Source organism: Homarus americanus, unplaced genomic scaffold (genome assembly GCF_018991925.1).
Source record: "Homarus americanus isolate GMGI-L3 unplaced genomic scaffold, GMGI_Hamer_2.0 scaffold24260, whole genome shotgun sequence".
NCBI classification, from domain to species: Eukaryota; Metazoa; Arthropoda; class Malacostraca; order Decapoda; family Nephropidae; genus Homarus; species Homarus americanus.
The window spans coordinates 4,700,607-4,718,773 of NW_024721079.1; the positions used below are offsets into that span (position 1 = coordinate 4,700,607).

At 41.9% G+C, this 18,167-nt stretch overlaps 1 protein-coding gene across 1 annotated transcript in view; it reads left to right on the top strand.

Moving 5' to 3' along the window:
• The window catches only part of LOC121861343, a 90,727-nt gene that overhangs the window by 14,156 nt on the left and 58,404 nt on the right, over positions 1-18,167 (top strand). The window contains exon 2 of the mRNA XM_042358992.1: positions 11,317-11,360. Coding sequence (XP_042214926.1) covers positions 11,317-11,360 — 44 coding nt within the window. The remainder of the gene's footprint in view (positions 1-11,316; positions 11,361-18,167) is intronic.

The window sequence follows — 18,167 nt, forward strand, 5'->3', positions numbered from 1 at the left end:
GAAAGTCTGTCCAAAGCTTTCACTTTTGAAAAAAACAATCATTTAGAAACCCAATTCTTGTCACTTTGCAATACTGCACCGATAAAATGATTAGTTCTTCCCATGTTGATGTGAATTATCTCATATGTGATGGAAGGCTTTTTAAAATTTTACTGCATAACAGTAACTCACAAGGAGATCTTGGATTGGTTTGTTCTGCCGATGGGTATTTATCCAAATTTGTTGATTTTCCCCGCTCTTTTGTATATTCCTGTCTGATGCTAAATGGTTGAAGGATGCATCTTTGAGAGATTCATTATTTAAGCATGTACAGTATTGTACGTGTACACATGCAACAAAAAGTGTCTGCAAAATTTTTGCTACACAATATGACAACAGATGAATGATTTTGACAATCCTACCGAGACAACAGGAGCCACAGTGTTCATTTTGACAGTCATAGGACCCCACCTGGCAGTAACTTTCTGTAGCAAGTGTACATGTCTCCATGACACGTTTCTCAAGACCATTTACCAGTTTATTTCGAGAAATACATTAACTTGAAGAAGAGGATTTTTGGAATTTCTCTGAAAAAAAAGAGAAAAAGATTCAGGATTCTTTCATTTAAATATGACCAGTTGAAATAGGAAGAATCTTAAAATTAATATTTATGACAATGAAGTTATGATAGATACAGTACTGTATACTGTACTCGAATCTGGTACAGTACTGTATACAGAATTCTTGATTTGAATGGAGTTAGATAACACTCATAATCCCATTCGAGTGATGGTCAATAAAATAACATGCTGTACTGTATTTAATAAACATCGGATAAATAAGATTAAGTATTTTCCAACTATTAATGAGAATTACTGAGTAGATATTCACACATTTGTGACGTGAGCCATTGAGCAACTTACTACTCTCTTGAACTTGTAACCATTTTGTGCATATCTTACTGTTGTGTTTGTAAGATGAGATAGTGCTGATAGTTCTGTTGGCTAAACACATTTACTTGTACATTACTATAATTGTTCATATTGATTCAGTCTGGGGTCTTACATACTGCAGTCTCACTGGATCCGTGAAAAGTGTGTTTGATACAAAATACAGTACTGTATATTGAATACCTGAGGTTATTCCTTGGGTGTTCAAGTCCCCTCCTAGTGATTGAGTACCTTGCTCAGTACACCATCCATTACCTAGTACTTGAGTACCTTGCTTAGTACGTCATCCATTATCAAGTGCTTGAGTGCCCTGCTTATTACTCCATCTATTACCTAGTACTTCATCTATTACCTAGTACTGTACTTCATCTATTACCTAGTACTTCATCTATTACCTAGTACTGTACTTCATCTATTACCTAGTACTTGAGTGCCTTGCTCAGTACTCCATCCATTACCTAGTGCTTGAGTACCTTGCTTAGTACTCCATCTATTACCTAGTACTTGAGTACCTTGCTTAGTACTACATTTATTACTTAGTGGTTGAGTACCTTGCTTAGTACTCCATCTATTACCTAGTACGTCATCTATTACCTAGTACTTCATCTATTACTTTGTACTTGGGTACCTTGCTTAGTACTCCATCCATTACCAAGTGCTTGAGTACCTTGCTCAGTACTCCATCCATTATCTAGTACTTGAGTACCTTGCTTAGTACTCCATCCATTATCTAGTACTTGAGTACCTTGCTTAGTACACCATCCATTACCAGTAGTACATGAGTACTCTGCTTAGTACTTCATCCATGATCTAGTACTTGAGTACTGTACATTGCTTAGTACTACATCCATTACCTAGTGCTTGAGTACTTTGCTAAGTACTTCTGTCCAATACCTAGTGCTAAGTACCTTACCTTGTACTTCAGTTCATTGCATAGTGTTTGAGTACCATGCTGAGTACTTCAGTTCATTGCATACTGGTGTTATTAGTCTAATTATTATTATATACAGTATTTGTTTTATTATAAATAGCTATCACTATTTGCTGTTAATTTTACATATACAGGTAGATGAGTGTTAAGGCTGGGCGTGCCCAAAGGGATAATTGATAGTACTGTGTATGTTTGCTCCAAGGTCCCTGTAGTGTACACCAAAGAAAGCAGAAAAATGAAAAGAAAAAATAGATAAACGTTAATAGATAACTGGAAAACAACGCAAAGGATGCTCGTAAATTGTGACAGTAATATCATAATTTGCTGTTGAGCACATACGAACAAGTGCATCTTAACCAATGGCAATATACATTTATTAAGCCTTGATTAGAAGGAATTCAGGTCTTGACATTCTGAACAGTTCTGGCATACTCTTGAGTCGCTTGCTCAGTGCTTTAGTTGCTTGCTTAGTGCTTCAGTTACTTGCCCAGTGCTTCAGTTGCTTGCTTAGTACTTTAGTTGCTTGCTTAGTGCTTTAGTCCCTTACGTAAGGCTTGCCTAGTGCTTTATTTGGATGTGTAATGCTTCAGCTGCTCTCTTGGTTCTTTTGTCCCTTGCCTAAGCGTTTGTTTAGTGAATCTTGGCATGCACTCCTGTCTCTTAATAAATTTCGTGGAGTACCAATCAGTTATGCATCTTAATTTATCTCCTCCTAAATCACAGTGTTGGATACATGAATAAAACTCAAGACAGACACGCCACCACTGAAATATGTCTCAGAGGGTGAAAGGGGGGGTGGGGTCATGTTCTTTGAATATGGGTGGGGGGGGGTCATGTTCTTTGAATATGGGTGGGGGGGGGTCATGTTCTTTGAATATGATAGCAATGTTGGTTGGTGGCCGAGAATTAGATAATATAATATGTTCCTTATCAGTAATATCATATTTTGTGAGAGACTAATGGATGGATTGCATACATCGTTTTTTCCGGTTAAGAATTTCTCTCCCTTTGAATTAAAAGAATACCATGACAAGTATTTATGCTTAACAATAAACAAATAAATAAATTTCCATCTAGTTAAAGAATGGGAGTTTTCCTGTCTCGTAACATTTCAATTTCAATAGCTAAATGTGTGTTCTTTAACACACTTGCTGGAGAAGGACTCCCAGAACCTCTTGCCTTGCAGCATTTTTCTCTATCGTCCTGCAATAAAACTTATGAAAAAGGAAGTTTGTGAACTTAGTACTGTACAGTAGTTTTTTTTCAATATTGAATATTTGTTATACAGTAGTGGAAAACAAGGGCGATGGTGACATTTACACCTTTTTTCTTATAATGTATTCCTGAAGCGATAAACTACAAGTAATGATGTTAATTGATTGGCAGCACAAATATTTCTGACTTCGGCGTTTACCGATCAATGAAACTAATAACGAATTTGATAATAAAATCCCAGCTGAATCATGTAAGTCATGTTAAGGTACCGGATTTTTTTTGGATACAGGTATTTACAAAGGTTACCACACAGTTGAAGCGATACTGCATCGTCAGTGGGTGATCCTGTAGTGATAGTGGACTAACATAACGGATCCATTTACGCCACGTTTAGAGCCCTGTCGGATAGCCTCGTACTTCCCGGGCGATGCAGTTATCCACAGTATCCACAGTTAATATAGAGAATGTTCTAGTCTTTCATTCACTCATCAGTTGTAACAGCATTCAGCAGCAAGCTTGTCGTTCGCTCTCTGTATCACGGGAGGATTTTCGACGTAAACTGAGCCACCTGCTGTTATTTACATCCATCATCTTCACCTTAGAGTTCTCTAACTTCGTGGTAGCTGGGGGCGTTGGGGCGTAAAGGTTGGCACACAGACAGACATCAATCCATGCATATGACAGTGTGAATATTTCATTATGATGAGTGGAAAGTATAGAGCAGGCGGACCCGGGTAATGTGGCAGTAGTAGTTGGGTTCTTCACAGCTGCTAGACAATGTTAGATTTACGTGCCTTGAGTGAAACGTTTTTCCCTTTGTAGCGGTAATTGAAGGTAATCAGGAGTAACCATTTTGTCAGGTTACATTCCTTTTGCGATGATAAGAACTAAAATTTGAGTACATTAGCAGTGTGTTATAGAGTAGTACAGTACACCAAACCATAAATGTGTCGTGTATAAGGCAAAGTTATACCCACTATAGTTATTGCTGTTTATTAATGCACTTGTGGAAAGATGAATTGTAAATTTAATATTACCAAGTGCTAATTGTCAACAGATACGGACTTTTTGTATTATATTTTGGGGACTTTACAAATAAGAATGTAAACACAACGTTTGCACAGGAATAGAATATGTGGCCATGTAATATATTAGATACGTTTAAAATGGTTGGTTTACATTGGAGCATTAAATTTAAATATTGCACAGCTCCCACGTTATACCCTTGTGAACGCTGGCCTCAGTAGCTGTGTCCGTGTTCCCTTGATCCTTCACTTATTAGTAGATTGTGGCGTCTCTGAAACTTGTCAACTTTTATTTCCATGTTTAAGTGCTGAAGGTTAGTTTTTACATAAGAAATAAACCCATCGCTACTTAAACTACGGATGTACAAAGTTAATAATGTAGGACCGAGGAGAATGGATGTCATACGGTGGTTATCGTGTGTAGGGGACAGCAGTCACAGCAGTTCAGAATGGGTCGGCGACGAGTGTGTCGATCGTTGGTCGATGGTGATCCGGCGTCATTCCCACTCCCTGACAAATACATTTTTTGTTTTAATATTTATTTAATATTCATTGAAAGTTAAGTGAACGAATAAGAACAAAAGTGGTCACCTAGATGATGAACGAGTGTGCTTTATGAAACTTTTGGTGAGAGTTAGTGATGGTGTTTGTAATATGTGTGAGGCGCCGCCAGTATCCTAACCTCGGCTGTCGGGACGATTAGAGTGAGAAATACGAGTAAAAAGCTCCACCAAGTCGGGCCAGCTTGACAAATGATGGCCGCCATTTTAATTTAACAAGTCGAACGTGGCGGAACAGTTTGACATTTCATTCATTATACGCTTTAAAATTGCCAGGGGAGATTTATCACTCTTTACGCGCGCTGCTCAAATCGAAATGGGTCTGGATTTTGTGTTTCACTGATTGTGCTTTGATTAATTGATCTTTCGCTGGCTTTTATGAGAGGGAAGGAGTTGGAGGATTTCTCAACATGTCGCGGGTCCGATTATCCGGCCGGGTGTTGGAGGCGGGCTCCTGGTAGTACAAGGAGGTCATGGTGAACCCGGGTTTGAAATATATGTTGCGATATAAAACATTGTACGTAGTGTATAGATAAGTGAGGAAGTGATCTGTTTCTTAGTACAGTACCAAGGTAAAAACTGGTCGACTGTACCTTGCCAGCAGTAGGCTATGCTGATTTTTAATTGTACATAGTGAAATAATATTTTCGACGTTGTATTCCACAAGTATTTTCCATTAAGCAAACTCGGGTTTGTGTGTATACTGATAATAAAGAAATATAAACAAACAAACATTAGTTCCAATCATTCAAATGTGTTTTAAACTTGCACTGTCTACCATTACTCAAAGCTCCCTAAAACTTGCTAGCATATAAAGCATCCCTGAAAATGTTAGTCTTTCATCCATTTTAACTCGAGATGTTTAACCCTCGTGATCTGAGCCACTTTCTTATTACGATGAGCCAATAATAAACAGTTTATCACTATGGAGACGTCAGTTAGTATTTGTTGGTGTCACCTGAGGCGCTAAAATGCATTTGCCCTTACAGAAGAGATGGTTAATGACAAGCAATATTGACAAAATGACAAGCATTTATTACAAAACACTTTGTGTCGGATTTTCTTGTGTAAATAGATCTCGTGTTAGCGCAATAATAGTTTGGTTTACGTGGCGAATTTTGTGGTTATGTTTGATGTCATCGTCATCATCAGTAATACCAAGGACCCTTACTAAGTGAGTGGCTAGACTACACAGTGTGTTTGGAGTGTATATACTGCTGGGTAAATTCAACACGAAGTCGTTCAAAAGCTGCAGAGATTCAGGAGGCAGTAACCAAACAAGGCTGTGTCTCGCCCTGGAGGAGGGAGATGTCTGATTATATTTCAAGGCATTTCCGGAATGCAAATTCCTTACTAGACTTCTCATACTTGTAAAAAATCAGTGTTCTAGCTATATCTCGTAAGTGATAGTTGTTAGTAATTAAAGATATACTATGAAATATTGAAATCACATGTCTTTATAATTAAGAAGTTAATAAATATACGGTATATACAGTAACCCCTCCACCCCAGGAAATGCCTGGAAGGTCCCTCCCAGCTCCCCCAATTATTATACAGTACACAACACTGGACAGACTGTAACGTGAAAGCAGATGCTATGATGGCGAGAACGGAGTATTTAGTCTTGTCGTTTATACCTTTTATTTTCTTGGCTTGACGGCAACCATGACAATCCTCGCGTATTAATTGAATAATATACGTGTTGTGGTGGAGACGTTCACCAACCAGTGAAGTCTTTTAATGATATGGCTTTTATGTTACAACAGCTGGCAGCCGACGGTGTCGCCTTGTGAAGGTTAATGTTCACTTACGATATATATATACATATAAACTTGTGTATATTCACAACTTGTGTACAGGTATATTCACCAATGAGGGGGAATATGTCAGGACATACTCGTACACAGCTTCAGGTTATTAAGAGCCAGTCATTGCTGTCCTATGCCTCGGATTAACTCATTTATAATTCATGAACTTGTAGCGTGAAGTGATCTGTTCATTGCTGGCAGTGTACAGTAATCGTATTTATTTTTACTTGTTGAAACCGTTCGGTCTAGCGTCTAGGCGTTGCGATGTTTGTGTTGCTGCGTCAGGTTGGGCGTTTTTTTGTGAACTTCTCAAATAAATTTACCTTTGTATGAAGATTCTGAACAATTGTTCTGAAAAATATCTAGGTGTTATATCCAAGAAATCCAGTGTTTGTCATACAAAGGCTACAGCGGCGTCGGTTGGGCTACAGTAAATTCCAGGACCGTAACTTTCAAGTTGAGGTCAGAATTCTAGTCGCTTGATACTCAAAATTATTACGTTTTGGAATTTTTAATTGGGTATCATAGAAAGGTTGGTGTTTAAGGTCATCTTAGGTTATAGGTCAAGATCATAATATTCATGCGTCAAGGCAAGGGTTTGGAAAGTCCTGTACTGGTTACCCCCATAAATGTTCCATGTGTTTTGGTCTCGGCAGCATCGCTACCAGACTTGTTATGATTGAGCTTGGTATAGATAAAAACTTGATTGAACTTGTTATAAAAAAGCGTAAATGAACTTGATAGTATACATAAGAACCTGATTTGGCTTGGCATAAATAAAAACCTAATTGAACTTGGTTCAGTATACAGTATATAAAATCCTGATTGTTCTTGGTATAAATAAAAACCTGCTTGAAACTACAATATAAAATAATTTAACTTAGTATGAGTTAATACCTTATTGAACTTTTCTGTAATAAAAGCCAATATTCAGAATAACTACTCGAGAAGTAAATAAACTTACAGGGTCGACGTTGTATTGGATGCTGAATCTATGGTTCATTTATTTAGACCAAAGTCAAAATGAACCAAGTCTACCCACGTGCATGGGCGGAGCTTATAATGTGACGTCGTCGGCCGAGGTGGATATTCTTGCTATCTATCCTGATTTTCTCATCCCCTAGCACACTATCGTTCAGTCAGCCACTTGAACTTCTCATGTAATCATTATGTTTTGTATTCCTATTATTATTATTAAAAAAATATTATTAGTAGTAGTAGCCATCCTCTGCTTTGATATGCATCCACATACGGAGAATTTATCAGGCATTGTCATAGACCTTTGCACTACAACGACCAGCTGGTAACTGAGCCTCCCACCCCGGGCTGCCGACCAGATGACGTCATGTACGGTGGAGGACGAATTTTCGACTCGAAGTGGGTTGACTTGGTATAATAGACTTTGGATGCGACAGTAAGGCCAGTGGAAGCAAATTTCCATCAATCTAGAGTACTTAATTATTTATTTTTCTTATTGAAGTTTGCCAAAAAATATATCGTTAATGTATCATCATCTTTTTTGATAATGTAGCTATCAAATGAATGAATAAAAATGTTTTATAATTCAGCTCGTGATAGGTATGTCTGGTTTATATGTTGAATTTAGAAAAACTAAGATACCTGACCGAAGATATATTTAACCTACTGGGCTTGAAAAATAAGTTAGATCCTCTCTCTCTCTCTCTCTCTCTCTCTCTCTCTCTCTCTCTCTCTCTCTCTCTCTCATACACCCTGTTCATCATCATTATTATTATTACACACAGAGATAACTACAGTACTCCTCTTTCTCCCTTCTCCCTGGGGGTCACAAAACGGGTGGTGAGAGCGTCATAATGAAACGGTACATATCGCTTTCTGACGAGGTGTCTCATGCATGTAAGTCTAATAAAGAAGGTTCATATATCGCCCCGGCACAAGGCAACTGAGGACGTGATAATGATATGATGAATAAGGTCATATATCCTCGGTGACGTTATTCGCTTACTAAAAATGGCCCGCTATAATGGCTTAATGACTGATATTAATATTGTTGTAATTACCCGCATAACTACACTGCTTTTACACTCTTGTCTACTCGTGGGGGGGGGGGTTACGGTACTGTTATTATCGATTTTTCTTTCTTTCTGGTAAGGGTAATGGAATTTTAGCGGATTTGTTAAAGGTATGGTCTCTCTCTCTCTCTCTCTCTCTCTCTCTCTCTCTCAGGAACATATTGATATGAATACAATGTTGTTTACTCACATCCGTCTGTATATTTGTCACTGTGTGTGTTTACGTCTATTACACCCATGCACGTCGTAAACAAGGTCTTTTAACACAATTAGGGAAATTAGTGGACGTCGATGAATATAATTGCGCAGGTTTGCTTGGATGTGTTTGTATGTAGATTCTTGCTTCATAAAATCTTTTGTTATGAGGGAGACTTTGTCCTGGACGGTGCCAAAGGGTTCTATTGTGTGTCTTTTGAAGATCTCCGCCTCCTATCCCTCCTCCTCATCACTAGTATCGTACTCATCTTCATATTAATTCTACATTATTTGCAACTCATTTTCTTTTTCAGTTTTCTTTAGTATTACTTAGTCTTCCAGTTCTTCCCACTTACTCTCCTTCTAGTCCAAACGCTATTTACATTTAACGAACACGGTAATCGAAGCCGGTATGGAAGAGTGAAAGTGAAGTTCTAGTACTGAAGTCGTCCATCGGGTTTTAAAATTAATTACTTTCAGTCTCTCCTGTAGAAAATGGTCAGAAGAGGAGAAGGGGAACTCTGAGAAATGGAAATCTGTATTAGTTCAACAATAATTGACCCCTGACTTTTAGTAATAATTTAATGTCATAGATACTTATCAGTTCAATAGAATATTGTACAGTTCCCCAATACTCGTATGAATTTACAAACAAAAGTCGTTAATCGGTGTAGCTTATCAGAAACTTAGTACACCATTATGATATTTCTGAATATCACTTGGTAATTTAGGTAAATAAAATCATGTTATCGTGAGTGTTGGTCAGGTGTGTTGTTTTGTGCTAGTGACAAAGGTAGAATCATGGGTGAGTTGGCGAATAAAGATCCCATGTGCTTTTGTGTATTTATAGATAGACTACAGTAAAAACTTTTAAAATGTTTTTGCCGTTTGTAAGAATATTAATCTGGTAACACTAATTTTGTATGAGGACAACTCAGAGTACAACATTACCCAACAGGATATTGTCACGGGCAAGAAGTGATGACAAGGCAGTTGATGCTTCAAAATTAACATTACCTTCAAGTGTCAGGGAGTCGTTTTAAAGGCATCAGACGTGATCATTTCCCATCAGTCATGCTCGGTATTCAACACAGAAAGCAGGAGTTTACTTACATGACGTTGCAGAAACCACGTCAAAAATGTCACTTTCATTTACCGGATGTTGCTAAGTTACGATACACATTCTTTCACGACTGGAATATTTTAGTCTTGAATCTTGAGATCTTATTAACTCCATATATCATTTAATTCTGATACCTATTGTGGTGATGAAGTGAGGGGGGAGGGTATTGGCTGACCTCTGACTCTAGTTACAGTACTGATATCAATTTGCATCCATTCATGACACTCAGTTCTAATTTGTTTAACATTAAAAAAAAAAGAATCACTCTCAACGTTTATTTTTTTTTATGCATCTTGAAAGAGGTTGGGCGCAGTGTTTGGTCAGATACAGTACAGTATAATTGTTCTTATATATATATACAGTATATATAAATACATTGTTTTGTATGTTATAAAAATATATATCATTTTTTATATTGAATGTAACGAAGATTAATGTCGGCCGCAGTGTTAGACCAGATAAAGTATTTATAAATGGATCAAGATTTACGAGATGCCGCCGCTCATGAAATGTTAACTCGATTTTATATTGTGGACGTGTACAGTGGCTTAGGCCTATAATGGTGGGGGGGGGGTCACCTCGCCACATGCTGCTTGGTTACTCTTACGCCCTCCCTCTCTTACTATTACTCCTCATCCCTGGCTCTCACTCTCCCTCTCCTGCTACCCTTTCTTCTTCTTGGTTCTCTCCCTCCCTGGTTACTCTTACCCCTTCCCCTCCAGGCTCGCGCTATCTCTCTCCCCCTCACCTTCTCTCCCTCCCTAAATACCCTTATCCCCCCCTTTCCTCCCTCACAAATACCACCCCCACCTGGCTCTCTTTCCCTCCTTTCCTCCCTCACCATTTCCTCCCTCCTGGCTCCTTCCCTCCCTCACTTTCCACTCCTCCTTACCCTACCCTCTGACCTCTTGTTATGATACATGTTAAGATCAGTAACTACCCGTATTAAAGTAATGTTCCTAGTGTCTCTGTTCTGTTATATGGCATCAGCACATATATATTTTTCTCTGCTATTAATTTTTAAATATTTTGTATACTGTTTTATAATGTCCCAGTTAAGGGTATTTTTTTTTGTATCCTGTGATTGGTTAACGAGATGAGGTGTTCATTCTCACCTCGATGTTCACGTCTTGGAGCTGTTGATATACCTAAATGCTTTGGGAGCGCGACGTATAGCTTGTCTGATCAATTTATTTATATACTTACGTCGAGTAGTAAATGTTTTTATATCTGGTTATGTATTATATAAGTGTGGAGTAGGTGATGGTATAGTTATGTTCAGTGTCACGATACGGCTTGTAGAGATGTATAGAATATAATATATATACTGGTGATTGATTTACTTTATGTAAGACTCATAAAACTGTTCCGAGACAAATTTCACACTTTGGTTTACTTCCTTTATTAAGAGGTGTTTGTGCTGTGTTTGCAGGGCTTCACTTAACAACATGTTGATAATACTTTGTGTATGTGTTTCAGATAAGGCCGTGTACTCGCCTGGGTATGCTCCCGATAACGGCATGGTAAGTAGGACGGTCTTGTTACACTCACCATACTGTACTGCTGGTTAGTTATCTAATTAATTAGCTTGTTGCGTTATTTTGGTATGTGTTCCTGTAATGCTCAGGACCTAACCTAACCAATCTTGTTGTGTATGATGTGCTGTTCTGTAACCCTGATTTATTTAACTTCATCTTAATCAGTTTATTATATGGATAAATCACTGTATACTCTGTGGTTGGTGAAAAGATCTAGAGGAGTCATTGTTGTGTGTGTGTGTGTGTGTGTGTGTGTGTGTGTGTGTGTGTGTGTGTGTGTGTTGTTAATATTATGTACATCTCTCTGCTAATTAAAAAAAAGGAAATGAAGGACTACATATTAAGTACAAAGTTAAAACATTTTCGACATACACATCAGTCGTTAGAATTACATAGTACTCCTTAAACTATAGCATAATTCCCACAGTTCAAGTAAAAATTTTGTCCCCACACGTATAATATATATTAAAAAAATTATATATATACATTGTCGTTTTATCATCAAAGAATGAAAGTTGAAAATGTTGATACGTCAAAAAAAAATAAAAATAAAAAGACGGAAGCTGGATATTGTGTGTTACTTTTTTGTGTCCAGGTGTGGTAAAAATTAAAGTGCTATTGTTTACATGAAAGGTGACGTTGGTGATTATCTTGTGATGCTGAGTCTTTTTTTTCTTTTATTTTTTACCAGTTTATTGTTGATATTATTAATTTGTTTTATTTTACTGTTTGAGTTTGGCCTAGAATTTTTTTTTATTTTTTTTTTGACTGGCAATAGAACGGTTGGTGCACACATGGTGACTGAATGGTGGTGCACACATGGTGACTGAATGGTGGTCCATAAATGATGACTAGATGGTGGTGTACACATGGTAACTGAACGGTGGTGCACACATGGTGACTAAACAGTGGTGCACACATGGTGACTGAACGGTGGTGAATACAAGATTTAACGTTGGTGCACACCTGGAAACTGACACTGGAACAATGATGTACACATATAAGTTAGCATAAGAACAGTGACGACGTTTGAAGGAATGTTATTGTAATCATCTGTCGTGTCATCAAAGTCCCACGCGATGAACCGTCTGTGTTGATGGTGGAGCAACCAGTACCTGATAGTAGAGAATCTCGGACGTGTGGGGGGGGGGTAGTAATAATAATAATAATAAACGGTTTATTAATAGAGTTGCAGCCGGTGGCTGAAAATATACAAACTTTTGTGATTTAGACATAATGATATGCGTTCAATACATTTACAGGGCTGTACAGTACATATATCAGGAGTTGTTTATTATTTTAACAATAGATGGGATGGTGCTATTCTTATATCTATCAGTCCGGGCTCTTATGGGCGGAATTTTGTTGTAGTGACGGACTTCGCTAGGTGGGCGGGGGACTGCCGGTGGCAGGAGGTGGCGATGACGAGGATGGTGCAGTAGTCCACTGCCAAACCTTGCTAGTGCGTGGTGGTGGAGGTCACTGAGGGATGACATTTCCAGGGTGGAGAGAGCGTTGCTGTAGCCAGAGTAGTCTGCACCGAGCATGATTCTGCAGGCCCTTTTCTGTACCTTCTCTAGCTGGCATTGTTGGGCAGAGTTGAGAGATGACCAGGCTGGTGAAACATACGTTAATTTGGGGAGAATAAAGGCGTTGTAGATTATCCTCAGCTCTGACGTGGGTGTCCCAAGTAACCTGTGTGTGTGGGGGGTGAATATGTATGCGTGTGTTGGTATGGGTTTAGATCTATATATTCGTAGGTGTAGGTGTGTACAGGTATGTGGGTTCGTGTACTTGTTTACATATGCTCACTTTTTTAATGTTTGCACTTAAATATGTGTTGGTGTGCATTGGGGAGGTTGAATGTGTGTGTGTGTGTGTGTGTGTGTGTGTGTGTGTGTGAGAGAGAGAGAGAGAGAGATGTTACTCACTGTGGGGTAAATTTGTGACGGTGATCATTTCCGAGGTCTTGCTGATAGGGCTGGGAGGTGCACAGGTGTGGCCGGTGAGAGCCGAGTGACGACAATGTGTGTCTCCTGTTTATACCCGATGTGTGGGAGCTCCTTCAATGAGCTTCGGATTGCTTCATGAAAAAAACGAGTTATTTTACTTTCCCTTGTACACAGGCATCAAAGGAACCTCTTCATAACCCACAACAGGTAGAAGGATGACGCCTTTCAGTGTGGAGTTGCTCACATTTTTGTTCCCTATAATACTCGAGTACCCTCAATACAGTGGCTGATAAAGCGACAGTACCGAGATAGGTCGTGATAACGTGTAGGTGTCTTTGAGATCCTGTGAGTAAGTTTGACGTAAGGCAAGGGGAGGGAGGGCGGGGGTAGGAGAACCGTCTTTTACCCACTGGACATACTGGACTATGGTAAGGTAGCAAACTGGTTGTTAAGGGCTGAGTCTACAACACAATCATCGCATTTTACCTCACTGGGGGAGCTATCTACGGTTTTTTTTTATCAGACAACTTCGTAGATTACATTTATATTCTCAAGTGTTGATGGATAATTAGAAGTGATTAGATAGGTGAAGTAAGACTATTATTACAAAAAAAAGCGATGTGACTACTGTACCTACATATGGTTATACTTATGATAAAAAGCTGTTAACTCTTGTGAAGATTATATGTAATGTTTGCCGACGATTTTGGTGTCGGTGCCCCGTATTTACTGGTCAGAGGCATTTAATTATAGTGGCCGAAAAGTTTCGGTAGCCATAAGACCAGACTTATTACAGACTCGTGAGGAGGTGGCATTGTGTACAGGAGCCGGGCGTGACTCTTGGCCCCCCACCCGAGCTTGTCAACCCAGACACCTGTAACATTAATACGAAGGATAATGGCCTTGTTTCTTTTGTTTTTTTAATTATACACCGTGTTTCCATGCCTGTAATATTCAATGTGGTGTTGTATATATAATTTGTTCTGATAGTGTGTATGTGTGTGTCGAGGAGGACGGGTCATGTGGCACGCGTGAGATAGACGATATGAGACACTTGATGGTGGTGTCAGTCAGGTGCCGCCCCAGGCATGACGGACGAGGCGAGGTGTCAGTCCACCACGCCCACACCTATTGTATATTCTTTCGTAACCTGCATATGTATCATGTTGCATGAGATCACATGGTAAAATGGCCATCGAAGTATTTCAGGCAGTTGTTTGCATGTAACTGCTTGCCTACCACTTATATTTATTCTGGTCTAAGCAAAATGGCGTTATCGGTGCATTCGCCTTTCATTTATAAATGTTTATTGGTAATGTAAACCTTTTATCCACCATAGATCATATTAGAACTAAGTCTTGAGGTGCGATTCGCTAGTTGGAATACAGTACTCTCATTGTGATATATAATGTGAAGGAGGAGTTACTGGTGTGCTAGAAAGAGCGAATCTGCTCAACATGTGGTGGGGTTTACCGGTGACCCTCTTTATTACGCTAGGGCTCTGTGTTCTCCCATTATGTGTTGGTAAGTCTTCTCCTTCCGTGTCTGTCATCACATATCCCGGTACCTCCTCTTGTGTTGATGCTCCTCGTCCATTATCCTGCTTAATGGGACGCACTGCCCTCCTTCTGTGACTTAGACATTTTGTTTTCTCCAGTCGGCATTGGATTATGTGCCGCCGCCCCCTGCGACGGTACGGTACGTCCTCTCGCACCATTTTCTAACCCTCTCCTCAGTGTGGTTGAGGACCGTCCTCACTCGTCTGTGAGATGGAGAGCCCCATCACCCTCAGAGTGTGGTGGGTACCCCTGTTCCACCCGTTTGTGTGTGTGACGGGTACCTCTCCTCCACCCTTTATGTAGTGGTACCTCATGTCCGTCCTTGTGTGTGATGGGTATCCCTTAGCCATCCCTGTTTGTGGTGGCGAGCTGTCTTGTTCACTGCCTCGTGTTGTGGCGAGCTGTCTTGTTCACTGCCTCGTGTTGTGGCGAGCTGTCTTGTTCACTGCCTCGTGTTGTGGCGAGCTGTCTTGTTCACTGCCTGGTGTTGTGGCGAGCTGTCTTGTCCACTGCCTGGTGTTGTGGCGAGCTGTCTTGTTCACTGCCTGGTGTTGTGGCGAGCTGTCTTGTTCACTGCCTGGTGTTGTGGCGAGCTGTCTTGTTCACTGCCTGGTGTTGTGGCGAGCTGTCTTGTCCACTGCCTGGTGTTGTGGCGAGCTGTCCACTGCGGTGTTGTGGCGAGCTGTCTTGTCCACTGCAGCTGCCTCTGCCTGTGTTTGTGGTCTGCGTCGCCTGTTGTGGCGAGCTGTCTTGTTCACTGCCTGGTGTGTGTGTGTCACTGCCTGTGCCTGTCTTGGTGTTGTGGCGAGCTGTCTTGTCCACTGCCTGTGTGTTGTGGCGCTGTCTTGTTCACTGCCTGGTGTTGTGGCGAGCTGTCTTGTTCACTGCCTCGTGTTGGAGGCTGTCTTGTTCACTGCCTGGTGTTGTGGCAGGCTTGTCTTGTCCACTGCCTGGTGTTGTGGCGAGCTGTCTTGTTCACTGCCCGTGTCGAGCTGTCTTGTTCTGTGTGTTGGTGAGCTGTCTTGTCCACTGCTGTGCCTGGTGTTGTGCAGGCTGTCTTGTTCACTGCCCTGTGTGTGGCGAGCTGTCTTGTTCACTGCCTGGTGTGGTGGCGACTGCCTGGTGTGTGGCGAGCTGTCTTGTTCACTGCCTCGTGTGTGGCGGCTGTCTTGTTCACTGCCTGGTGTTGTGGCGGCTGTCTTGTCCACTGCCTGGTGTTGTGGCGAGCTGTCTTGTTCACTGCCTGGTGTTGTGGCGAGCTGTCTTGTTCACTGCCCGGTGTTGTGGCGAGCTGTCTTGTCCACTGCCTGGTGTTGTGGCTGTCTTGTTCACTGCCTGGTGTTGTGGCGAGCTGTCTTGTTCACCCTGTGTGGTGGCGAGCTGTCTGTGTGCGGTGCCTGGGCGTGCTTGTTGGCTGGCGAGCTGTGTGGTGTGTGGCGTATTGGCCTACTGCCTGGTATGTGGTGGTTGTCCACTGGGGTGGTGGCGAGCTGTCCACTGGTGTGGTGGTGAGCCTTGTCCACTGCCTGGTGTGTTGGCGAGCTGTGTCCAGCCTGGTGTGGTGGCTGTCTTGTCCATGCCTGGTGTGGTGGCGCTGTCTGCCTGCCTGGTGTGTTGTCTTGTCACTGCCTGTGTTGGCGAGCTGTCTTGTCCCTCCTGGTGTGGTGGCCTGCCTACTGGGTGTGGTGGCGGCTGTGTGGTGTGGTGGTGCGCTGTCTTGTCCACTGCCTGGTGTGTTGGCGTATTGTCTTGCTACTGCCTGGTATGTGGCGAGCTGTCTTGTTCAATGCCTGGTGCGAGCTGTCTTGTCCACTGCCTGGTGTGTGGTGAGCCGTCTTGTCCACTGCCTGGTGTGTTGGCGTATTGTCTTGCTCACTGCCTGGTGTGTGGCAAGCTGTCTTGTCCACTGCCTGGTGTGGTGGAGCTGTCTGTTCGCCTTGTGGTGGCGAGCTGTCTTGCTCTGCCTGGTGTGGTGGCGAGCTGTCTTGTCCACTGCCTGGTGTGTTGGCGAGCTGTCTTGTCCACTCCTGGTGTGGTGGCGAGCTGTGTTGTGTCCACTGCCTGGTGTGGTGGCGAGCTGTGTTGTCCACTGCCTGGTGGTGGCGAGCTGTCTTGCCACTCTGTCTGCCTCGTCGAGCTGTCTTGCCTGGCGCTGTTGCCACTGCTGGTGTGGTGGCGAGCTGTGTTGTCCACTGCCTGGTTTGGTGGCGAGCTGTCTTGCCTACTGCCTGGTATGGTGGCGAGCTGTGTTGTCCACTGCCTGGTGTGGTGGCGAGCTGTGTTGTCCACTGCCTGGTGTGGTGGCGAGCTGTCTTGTCCACTGCCCGGCATGGCAGTGAGCCGTGTGGTGGGGCTCCTTGCTGTGCCGGCGCCGTTCGTCTTGTCCGGTGTGATGGGGTGTTTGCTCTCGACGGGGCGGCCTCCACGACAAGAGACGAATGGCTCAATTTCCCCCGTACACCCGCTCAATGCGATCAAGAAATGACCGGCTAAGCTCGCCCCTGAATAATATATGACCTCGCTCAGTAGCTTTCTTATCTCCACCTACTCTTTTTTATTTTTTCCTCTGGGCCACTCTGTCAGAAGGTAGCACCAGCCCTCCAGGAGCGACATTTTGGAGTATTAATCCTCAAAGGGAAAAGAGACGGACTTGTACAGTATTAACGTGTGTCTGTCCTCAGCTCTTATCAGGGCCTCACCGACGTGTTATTTGTATCCTCCATATTTTTTTTTTTTTTTTTTTTGCCAAGGGCCGGAGTAACATATTAAGGGTCTCTAGATGGGCGACAAAGTACCCGAGGGGAGTGATGGCTGTCGCGACCCACTGGCGGCCCCATACTGACCCACCACGACCCTCTGAAAGCAAACGTTATCATTCAGTGAGCCTCCACCGACAAGAATTACTTCCTCTCCAATTTATCAAGGAATAAAGTAAGAAATTTTTCATCTTGCGGTTTTTTATAGCGTAAAGGAAACGTTATCTTATACTGAGAGAAACTTATCGGTGAAAATTTTTCTCGTTTTTCCCCCTTTTCCCCACAAGTCTCAGGTAGGAGAGGTAGGTCGTGCCGAGCTGCGTGTTGGAGATGTGGAGGCAAGATTAAGTTGGATGTGGAGACGTCCCGTAAATTACCTCACGTGGTGATGGCTAGCGAGATACGATGTAGCGGCGAGCTTATGATGGGGTGTGGCGGAGGTGGTGATGATGGTGATATGTTATGATACACACTGCACATAATGACCGTGATAATGATGAAGTAAGGGCCGGTCGTGTGGTCAGT